The following is an 11,651-nucleotide window of genomic DNA, read 5'->3' as shown; positions in this document are numbered from 1 at the left end:
TTATGTTCTTATATGTCGCATTCACACTCACTCACAGACATACATCTTTAACGCCACAATAAATATCTCTGTTATTCATCTAATACGGTTGTGGTCTTTCATTACTGGTCATCTATGTTATCGTCGCATAACATATCATTGTATATCATCCATTGATATATATATTTGTATGTTCGACCGTGTGACGCGTGTAAATAAAAGGAGTCCTCTGTTTTTCCATTCGTCACCATTTCTCCTTTTATGAGTTCGCACGGTCGTCCCTTACATATATATATATATATATATATATATATACATACATATATACGTAGATACATGTATGTGTATGTATGTATTCATGCATGCATGTATCTATTGTATACACGCACACACAAACATACATACACACTCACATACACACACACACGCACGCACACACGCACGTACTCGACAGATTCTGCCTATCAAATCATTTCATAAGGTTTTGATCGCCTCCGCTCTAGAGTTGAAGACCTATTACGCTGCCCAGTATGTTGTGTAGTAGGGCTGAACCTGACACCATGTGACTGGGAAGCAAATTGAGCAACACATCCACAGTTTAATGCCTGTTAAACACGTCAACCAGGAGTTTGAAGCTTTATCACTTCCCTCTGCAACCCAGTTCTGTCGTCTTTTGTTTTTTACTTGCTTAAATCATTTAGACGGTGACCATGCTGGGTGCACCGCCTTGAAGAATTGTAGTCGAACGCATCGACCCCAGTGGTTATTTATTCAAGCCTGATATCTGTTCTGTCGGCTCTCTTGTCGAACCGCTTAGTTACGGAGACTTATACACACCAACACTGGTTGTCAAGCGCTGGCAGGCAACAAACGCTCACACACACACACAAACACACACACACACACACACACACACAAATACACACAAACACACACACATATACATACATACATACAAACACACATACATACATACATACATACATACATACATACATACATACATACATACATACGACCGGCTTCTTTCCGTGTACCAAATCCACTCACATGGCTTTAGCCTAAGGTGTCAGGCAGTGGCACTGAACCCGGAACCATTTGGTTGGGAAGTAAACTTCTTACCACAGAGGTAGGCTTTTGTTTTTGTCTTTTTTTTTGTGGCGTCTGAGCTCATTTTGGAGTTAAAATGGCTTTCCACGATTGTTCGTTGCTATACATCTTGCTTTGAACATTCTCCACCATGGTGATTACTTTGCTTTCTCTGCTTCCCCGCTCCCAAATTTTATACTTCACGTGTTGCTTCATTGATTTCTATTCTATTTTTAATCAGTTCTTTATAAAATCCTTACGCGTTGTTCAAAAAATTTTTGGCAGTTTCATGATGAGGAATTATTTACCATTTGATAAAAATTTATTGTTTCACGTGTCCCTTGATCACGTGATCATCTTTATTTATTTAATCATTTATCTATTTCAGTTATTTATTGTAGTCAGGATACATTTCTGATGTATTTTTCTCTCATTTTTCCGTCTTAATCTTTTAGTCATAAATTTCTTTAAGGATTCGGTGTTTTTACATTTGATTTTTCCGTATATTTGTTTTCCATGTTATTTATTTGGGGCTTTATATTCCTATATTAGTAGAACTTAGAGAGTTCTCACTTTCTTTTACAATTAGTATAGCTTCTGGATATATATTATTGCGTTTGTTCTACTGACATTAATATCCGCATCTGTTTTCATTAAGTCTATGATTGCCAAATCACGTGTCATTTAATCTACCAAAGCCGAAATCGTTTTTAAGGAAGAATAATTAATCTGCTCGGTACTAATTTGCCTTATGCACTCTAGTTTTTAATTAGTGCGTACATTTGCAAAGCATTACTTATATGAGGCAGTAAGCAAAAATATTCTCTCTAGTACTTTCATTTATTTTATGCAAAAATATATTTCAGTATTTTCGTAACTTTTTCGATTTCCTTTGGTGATGTTCGTTGGTAGTGAAGTAGTGATGCTTAGTTTTTTGTTCTCTTAATCTATCAGCGAAACTACTTTTTGTCCTCTTCTCTTCCCCCTGCTCTTTCTATTTTCCTCTTTTTTCTTCTTCTCCTACTCATTATTTTTGTTGTTGGTGGTGGTCGTGATGTTATCAGCAATACGTCACTTCTAGTCACCTCGAGTAAGTTTGTTTGTCTATTTATATGTTCGAAAGTTAGTAATTGTTGAAATTTTGTAATATAACATTTGCTTAAACCGACCCAAACACATAAGGTTGATTAGTTTTTTGTTTGTCGTCAAATACGAGGTGGCTTCCACAGCCAGGAAATTGCAGGGAGAGGGTGACTTGCAAAGACAGTTGCTCACCTAGAAGGGGAGGAGAACGACTTTCAAGTTCAAAGTCGAAATAACTGCACTACTACTACGGCGACAAACGACAGCAGCAGTAACAACAACATTGGCAAAAACAACAGCAGCAGGAGTGGTGGAAAAGCTGGCATTAGGATCCTGGAAGAGGAGGAGGTGTTTTCATCGTGGAAAATTCAAATCTAAAAAATTTGTACTGTTCTGTATGCTCCCGTCCAGTGCTCGAGTATTGCTGACTAATGGAGTTATGTCGAACACCGACTGTACAGCTGATCCAAGACTTTCCAGCCTCTGAATATTGAGCTGTTACAGTTTGGCCTCTGCTGCATTTTATGTTTTCTGGTTGTTTTTGTTGCCAGTATCTGATTTTGCGTCGCTTTCTTGATCTCAATCTGAGCTGAGAACTGTTTTATTTACCCACATCCTCATTACCCTCTTCCGCTTTCCCTCTTCATCTTTGCCCACTTTCTTTTAACCCACTTTTTTTTTTACTCACTTCCTCTTTGCCACTTCCTGTTTATCTACTTCCTCTTTACTCCTTCTTTACTCATTTCCACTTTACCCAGATTTGTCTGTAATTAACCGTATCGGTGATCAACACACCAACGACTAATGAAGTTATTTTGTTGGCTCATTTATAATATTTTTTACTATCTTTTTAATAGTCTCTTCTATTTCTCCATCCTCTCAACATCTATTATCTGAACCTATGAGTCTATGAAGAAGCTTTATGTATCCGCTCAATCTGTTAAATATAACAACCAAATAACTCAAATAACAGAATACCATCGTTAACAAAAAGGAAGAGTCTAAAAATGATATAGTCATGACAGGAATACTTTTAATAACATGTCTGCTGCATCAGCCTTGATATTGTGCATCTAACAATAAATTCAGCCTTTGTCTAATACATACTGGCTATCATTATTATTATTATTATTATTATTATTGTTGTTGTTATTGTTATTATTAAGGTGGCTAGCCGACAGAATCGTTAGTTCAACGGGCAAAATGCTTAGCCGTATTTCGTCCATCTTTACATTCTGAGTTTAGATTCTAATGAGGCTGACTTTGCTATTCATCAAATCGGTTTCGATAAAATAAAGACCGGTGGAACATTGGGGTCGATGTAATCGACTTACTCCCTCCTCCAAAATTGCAGGCCTTGTTCCTATAGAAGAAAGAAATAGTAATAATCATTATTTCAAATGTTTGCTACAGGGGCAGCTTGGGGGAGGTGGGGATGAATCAATTACATCGACCCCAGTATTCAAGTGGTACTTATTTTATCGATCCCGAAAGGATGAAAGACAAAGTTGACCTCGGTGGAACTTGAACCCAGAACGTAGCGGCAGACGAAAGACTGCTAAGCATTTCGTCTGGCGTGCTAACGATTCTGCCAGCTCGCCGCCTTAATAATAATAATAATAACAACAACAACAACAACAACTGAAATCCAAACTAAAACTGGAACAACAATGGATCATGATAAAACGATGGCAAGAAAAGCCCCTTCGTGGCAAATATTAGGTTAAACTAAACAGAAATGAAATAGACAAAGCAAAATCCCAGCTATGGCTGAGAAGCTCATGACTCAAAGCAAAGACTGAAGAATTTTTAATTGCAGCACAAGATCAAAGCCTTCCCACCAGAAATCACCAAAATCGTGTAATGAAAAGAAATACAAGTAACTGCAGAATATGTGGAGATGGAGGAGAGACAATAAATTATATTGATTCTGGCTGCCCAGTCTTGGCTAAGACGGAATATATTCACGGACACGACAGAGTTGGGACCTATATACACTGAAATCTATGCCATATAATTAAATTAAAGTCGCACTAAGCAGCTATGATAAAAATAGGTCTTTCCACGTTTGAGCACACACAGACGTATTAAGCATAATGTACACATCTTTGTATGCGCTCGTACATACATACATACATACATACATACATGTAGTGTTGTGTGGTGATTGTAGTGGTTGTGAAGTTGGAGTGGCGGCAGCGTTGGTGGTTGTAGAGGTTGTGTTAGTTGTGAGATCTCGCTGCATTTTATGTGCACCCATTGTTTGCATTAGGTACACATTATATCATCTTTCTGCATATCGAGCTTGTCCACTTTCGAAAACATCACCTGACTCTCAGAAACTATTTAGCTTCCCAAATCTTTTGTAGCACCTTGCAGAACGATTCCCTCGAGTCAACAAATGCTAGATATAGTAGTTTGTTCGCTGCAGTTGTACCAGTAAGAAGAGAACATTTGTGGTCTCACGTCTTGGCAGAATCTGCATCTTATCCGCTATATCACTTCCATATTAATTATAACTGTTATAACTGCTCTCTTACCGTCTGTCTGTTTGTCTGTCTTCGTCTCTCTTTCTTTCTCTCTCTCTCTCTCTCTTTCCCGTCTCCCTCCTCTCAATAACTCCTGACTCTTTCATGACCTTATTTAGTTTAATACCCAGTTTTTACCACTTTTAGCATCTCCTTTACCCTTGCAGAAATTCGCTGTTGCAACAACCACTGGAGATAACACCTTGTACTAACTGAAAATACAAGCAATAATGCAAGTCATCATATTTCCGCGAATATCTCTGGTGTTCCTGTTGGTTTTCTACCTGCTTTAATAACCCTTTCTACCATTAGCAAACTCATTAGACGGTCTCTGTGTTGGCTTGACTTCATGTAACACCTTATTCTCCTGTACATTCATCAATTGCTCATAATATAGTTTTCATGCCATTTATTTCTCAAACGTTCTTTTAGAAAGATGGTGCTGAAGAAATGGAGATATCAAAACTTTTCGTAACATGGTACTGAAGAAATGGATATCTCACGATTTTTCATAACATGATGTTGAAGAAATGGATAAATCACGACTTTTCGTAACATGGTTCTGAAGAAACGGATATATCACGACTTTTCGTAACATGATGCTGGAGAAATGGATATACCACAACTTTTCATAACATGAAGGAAACAATGCAATTTTTCGTAACATAGCGCTAAAGAAACAAATATGCCACCATTTTATGACACTGAAGAAATGAAGGTGCCACAATTTTTTGAAATATGGTGCTGAATAGATGAAGATACGTTTTTTTTTTCCTTAGTATGCTGAAAAGATGGGAGCATTAATATTTTTTGTATCATGATGCAGAAAAGATGAAGATATCACTATCTTTTACTAAATATCAACATATCAGTTTTTTGCAACGTGGTGCCGAAGAAATGGAAATATCCGTATTTCTGCACGTGGCATTGAAGAGAAGAAAATGTGACACCTTTCAACGGATCACTTGGCAACAGTTGGTAATGAGGGCGATGGTGGTAGATGAAGTGGTAGTGGTACTTGTTGTGGTGGTAGTACGAGTGCTAGTGGTGGTAGCAAGGGTGATAGGAATGTTGGGGAAGAGAGTGCTGGCGGTGGCAGTAGTCGTAATGCATGTGTGTGTGTGTGTATGGTAGTTTTTATTAGTGCTGTCCGTTGTGAAGGTAGTTTAGTAGTAGTGGTGGTGGTGATGGTGGTGGTTGTAGCGATGGTGGTGGTTGTTGGCTGACAATAGCCATTGTAGTTGTCGTGATCGTGCCGATCGTGCCGGTCATAGTTATGAGAAGGCTAGGGGAGGGATGCTACGAGCTATAGTTGTGTTTACATAGTAGTAGTAATAGTAGTAGCAGTAGTAGTAGTAGTAGTAGTAGTAGTAGTAGTAGTAGTAGTAGTAGCAGCAGCAGTAGTAGTAGCAGCAGCAGTAGTAGTAGTAGCAGCAGCAGTAGTAGTAGTAGTAGCAGCAGTAGTAGTAGTAGTAGCAATAGTAGTAGTAGCAGCAGCAGCAGTAGTAGTAGCAGCAGCAGCAGCAGCAGCAGCAGTAGTAGTAGTGGTAGCAGCAGTAGTAGTAGTAGTGGTAGTAGCAGTAGTAGTAGTAGTAGCAGTAGTGGTAGTAGTAGTAGTAGTAGCAGCAGTGGTAGTAGTAGTAGTAGCAGCAGTAGTAGTAGTAGTAGTAATGGTGATAGTTGTGGTTGTGGTGGGAATGCAGCTAGTATTGGTTTATGTATTGAAGTTTGTAGTGTAGATGGTGTTAGTGGTGCTGCCGTCGGTGCGCTGAGGGTATGGGCGTTGGTATGGATGGTGTTGGTGATGTGGTGGGAATTAGTGTTGATAGTATTGCTACTGGTGGTATTTCAAGAAGTGGTGTTGGTGTTGGTGGTATTGTTGTTGTTGTTGGTGGTGGTGGTGGTGGCGTTGGTGGTGGTGGTGGTGGTAGTAGTAGTGGTGATGTTGCTATACGTGTCGGTGATGCTGTTATTGGTGGTGCTGATAATAGAGGTGTTAGTGATGATGAAGGCGGCCGCTGGCAGAATTGTTGACACGCCGGTCGAAATGCTTAGCGGTATTTCGTCCGTCTTTACGTTCTGAGTTCAAATTCTGCAGGGGTCGATTTAGCCCTTTCATCCTTTCTGGGTCGATGAAATAAGTACCAGTTGAGCACGGGTGGTGAGAGTCGATGTAATCGACTTAATCCCTACCCCGAAATTACTCGCCACGCGCCAAAATTCGAAACCAATATAGACGTTGATGTTAGTAGTATTGGTAGTGGTGGTAGGAGTGGTAGTGCTGGCGGTGTTGGTAAGAGTTAGATGTGTATTAGTGTTGGTATTTTGGAATCGATGGTTGTGGTGGTGATGGTGATGACGCCATTAGTGGTATTGGTGGTGCTAGTTTGTGTTGTGGATTTGCCTTTGGTTTTGGTTGCGGCGTTGGCGTTGGCGTTGGCGTTCATGTCTTTAGTTAGTTGAGCTTATGATGTTGGTGTTTGGCAGTGGTTTTTGTTCATGGTGTTGGTGATGTTGTACAGAAAAGACGGCTCTGGAGTGGATGACATTGAGGGTATTAGGTGTTAATGTTGTTGATGTTGGCGATATTGGCGGTGTTGGCGGTGTTGGTAATAATACAAGTGGCAGCGAGGCTACAACTAGTGTGTGTTGTGTTGATAGCAACAGTGTAGAAATAGTCGGATGCGTGACAGCGTGCGGCACATGTTTGATAATATTAATTATAAGAACCGCATCAATAATTACACAAGTTATCACAACACTGGATATAATCAAATAATATAAAGGTTTCAATTACATATATTATTGCTGCAGTCATTACAACTATTGCTATTGCTGCTACTGATACTGTTGCTGCTACTACTACTACTGCTGCTGTTGTTGTTGTTGTTGTTGGTGGTGGTGTGTGGTTGTTGTTGTTTTTGTTGTTTTAGATCATTTAATGACATTTTCTTGAAATTAAACTTGCAGGCAAACGAGAAAGAGCAGGAGTTGGTTTCTATACGATATTGAAAAACTGAGGCCTGCAGTTAATCTAGACTGGTTTCTTTCCTTTTTTACTTTCTTTCCCCCCTCCCCCTCTTTCTTCCTCCTCTGTGTGTATGTCTATGTGTATGAGTGCGTGTGAGGAAGAAAAATGTGATGTGAGGTGCGAATTGTTAACGGGGAGGATGTAAAACGTGATAATTCAGGTTAGATGTGTGATTTTGAAAACCTGATAGTTATTTGAAAACCAGCACTTGAAGATGCTGCTGGAAGTCACATACACATACATACACACACTCTGGCTTTCTTTCCATTTCTACCACTCTCACTACTGCTTTATCACTTTCCCTCTCTATCCCTCTTTCTCTTTCTCCTTGTATATCTCCCCTTCTCTCAGCTTCCCCTTCTTTTTCTCTCACACGTTCACATATTTATTCACTTACACCAACACATTCATGCGGCCATACATACATATCCATTTACACACATATAATTATGCAAACTTTCACACACTCATACATTCCTATGCACGCTTATGTGCACAAAACTAAACGCAGTGTATTATATTGATACATATATACAGACATAAATGATGTTAATGTTGTAAAGAATCCACTCACGTGTATGTTTAAGAGAAGGCCAGATTGACATATCAAATTGGTTTGCCTTAGCAAAGCAAATCATGCAGCCAAGAACGAATACAGGCTTGGTAAAAAAAACTGTGTAACTATTTCTTACCTAAATATAATGTATCAGCTTTATACAAACAATGAAAATAATTTCTTCCATGACCATTGCAATTCCAGCGAGATGGTGATTGATGAACAGAAAAGTAGAAAAAAAAAGATGGAGAATGAAAGGCTGTGCCAAACAACTTTTAATTAAGCTGTGCACTGTGAAGCGAAAACTAAAAACAGAAAAAAACTCTTGAAAGTATAGCTTGATAACGAAAAGGCATTTGACCGTAATCCCTACTTGTGGTTGCTAGAATTAATGCATTTAGCAAAAGTATTGCTGCAGCCTTAGCTAATGTCTTTGAAAAAGTTATTAAAGACGTGATGGACGATCATCACCCTCTTGTCCTAGATTATAACAATTGCCTCCAGTGTTACAAATCTCTCGAAAGTAATATTCCAAGGAAACTGTCTTTTGTGATTCTCTCTCTCCCTTGTCTTTCCCCTTCCTTCGTTCTCTCTATCACTACCCTTTCTTCTCTCTCTTTATGTATGTATGTATGTGTTGTGATGGACACTCCCAAGTGAGAAGTGGCCTGTTCCACTACTGATAAATAGTGGAGAGACACAGCAGGCAGGGTCAGTCGGCGAGGTACGCGGTACGGGACAGTCACGCAGACGACGAAATACGTCGTCATAATGCAGGAGACGAAGGGTCGAACTACACTCAAGGCAGATAAGACTAACACAGAACTGAACTACACACAGTGAAAAATATATAAATTCTATTGAAAAAAGATTATGAAGAAGAAAATGTCTGATAAAACTGGAACTCTAACAAAGAACTGAACCACACATACTGAAAACTAATATAAATCCGTTTGTAGGATTTCTGTCAGGTCGCTCTGTGTTTGTAGCGCTACCGGTAAACAATGTAGACTGGTACTACCTGCGGCATTCTGAAGAGAAAAATAATTCTGTGTGAAAGAAAAAAAAATCTCATGGGGTGGGGGGGAGACACCTCCAAGTGAAAAGTGGGCTGTTCCACTACTGATAAATAGTGGACAGACACAACAAGCAGGGTCAATCGGTGTGGTACGCCGTACGGACCAGTCACGCAGACAACGAAATATGTCGTTATAATGCGGAACGTATCAGTATGTATGTATGCAGAGGCGACTCCAGGTCTTCAGCGTCGCTAGGGCTCATCACAGATTTCGCATAGGACACATGCCTATTCGAAGAATTTCACGTTTTTTCCGCTTCCTTTTTGCCCCAAATGGCTTATTTTTTTATATCTAGCATTATGTCTTTCTCCATTTCTAAGTTACGGGTTAAAAGAAAGCAACCCTGCAAAACACAACTGATCTTTACACACAGACGCACAGAATAACAGCAATCAAATAACGGCAGTGGAGTGCACAACAAACATCAGCTATCTAATTGTCGCCTGTACTCTTGACAAGAGATTCCAGTTAGTCTTTTACACCTACCAAGCTCGTTCGTATTAGTCCGAGGTGCTGAATAATTTTTCGTTTCTTTAAGAATATTGTAGAACGGAAACTTTTTATAGATTGGGATTTAAATCCTAATCTCTATAGAAAGTTATTGCTTCAAGAAAACATTGAATTTGAATTACTTTTAATTTTTACGATTATAGATAACAAGTCAGGCTGTAACTTCTGAGTCTGAGTCAGGCGCGTGTGAACAATGTCGAGAGAACGTCTGCTACGAATGATATTTTCTGACACAGGGCACCTCTAAGACGCTGAACGAAAATAAATGAACTACGACCAGGCTCAATAAAAGGAGCCCGAGTTATTGGCTGCAATTATATACTTGAAGTCAGTGTTGGCAGAAATTAAATCAGCTTGCAAATACACATTCACTTTACTAAATTTATACGCGGGCTAAGTCCGAACAGCCTTAGTGCCGGAGTCGCCACTGTGTGTATGTATTACAGACGGAGAGTAGAGAAAGTATGACGTTGATGGCGATGAAAGGACTTTGACAAACCTAGTTACTTGATTGATCTGGTCGTACTATTAATCAAACAATCGATTAGTTTATTGATGAAATTGTTAAATAATAAGATTAAAAATTATAACAGGTGAAATAGAACCAGTACATGTGTTTATTATTGTCGTAACGACCCTCCCGAAATATAACAAAATCGGTTTCTTTTCAAAAATTCCACTGGTCATATGGTAATTAATATCTTTGGTATAAATAAACATAGAAACGTCACTAACAACACCTTCCACATTTGTTTTTTATCTTTTACATTACAGAACGTCAATGTGAAGCAGAGAAAAATAGTTGTAAGATTCCTGAAGTCATGGGCTCTACTATGGAAGTTGGAAAATATGCTACATGTCGCTATCACTGGAAGAAATCTCTACTTTTTAATGTCGCCGACAAAGTTTTACTCTTTGTTAATTACGGACCGGTAATATTCCCAGCTTATTTTCCTGGTGACAGTATATTAATTAAAATAACAATCCACTTCTAATCCTGAAAGCAATGACTATTTCGATTTGCGCATTTAATTGTAGTTTCACTTTTAGATTTCATAAACGAAACGTCTTTGGAAGCAAAATTTCCTCATTCTTAAAACAGTTTACATGGTTCATGAGCTTTTTCTAAGCTTTCAACCTTTAAATCTCTGAAATATATTGAAGAAAAGGAGAAAAATATGAATAGTATCTCAATTTCACTGCGCTTCATTGTCTTATTACAGATACGGTTTGAAAAAAATTCCATATATAATTGGTTCCTTTTCTCTGAGCTCTAATAGAAATAATATCCATTTTAAATTTCACACCTCAGAAAAAGAAATTTTTTTTTACTGCTTTACAGCTGGTACCAATTTCTGCTGTGTGTTTAGAGGTGAGTGTTTAGCAGGTGATAGCGTACCGAACATACACATAACAACAGCTGAGGTTCGTTACCTGTCACAGCATTGAATTCGTGGCTCAATACTTCAAGCTATAGATAAACATCACATAATAGGATGGTATTGTTGTCAGCGCTGGCACTGTAAAATTAACAAGTGTGTAATTAACTTGCAGTACTAAGCTCAATACACCACACTAATAATAATAATAATCCTTTCTATTACAGGCACAAGGCCTGAAACTTTGGAAGAGGGGTATAGTCGATTACATCGGCCCCAGTACTCAACTGGTACTTATTTTACCGAACCCTTAAGGATGAAAGGCAAAGTTAACTTCAGCGGAATTTGAACAATAATATAATAATAATAAGAAGAAGAAGAAGAAGAATAGGGAGAACAATAAATCATCTGATATAT

General features: G+C 38.6%; 1 protein-coding gene across 1 annotated transcript in view; it reads left to right on the top strand.

The window, feature by feature from the left end:
* The window catches only part of LOC106875300 (probable serine/threonine-protein kinase tsuA), a 162,570-nt gene that overhangs the window by 62,477 nt on the left and 88,442 nt on the right, over positions 1–11,651 (top strand). Inside the window, exon 2 of the mRNA XM_052965874.1 lies at positions 10,630–10,787. Coding sequence (XP_052821834.1) covers positions 10,677–10,787 — 111 coding nt within the window. The 5' untranslated portion in view covers positions 10,630–10,676. The remainder of the gene's footprint in view (positions 1–10,629; positions 10,788–11,651) is intronic.

The sequence above is a fragment of the Octopus bimaculoides genome, chromosome 2 (assembly GCF_001194135.2).
Source record: "Octopus bimaculoides isolate UCB-OBI-ISO-001 chromosome 2, ASM119413v2, whole genome shotgun sequence".
NCBI lineage: Eukaryota > Metazoa > Mollusca > Cephalopoda > Octopoda > Octopodidae > Octopus > Octopus bimaculoides.
Note: the sequence above shows the minus strand (reverse complement) of the source record. Positions and strands in the feature narration are given on the sequence as shown.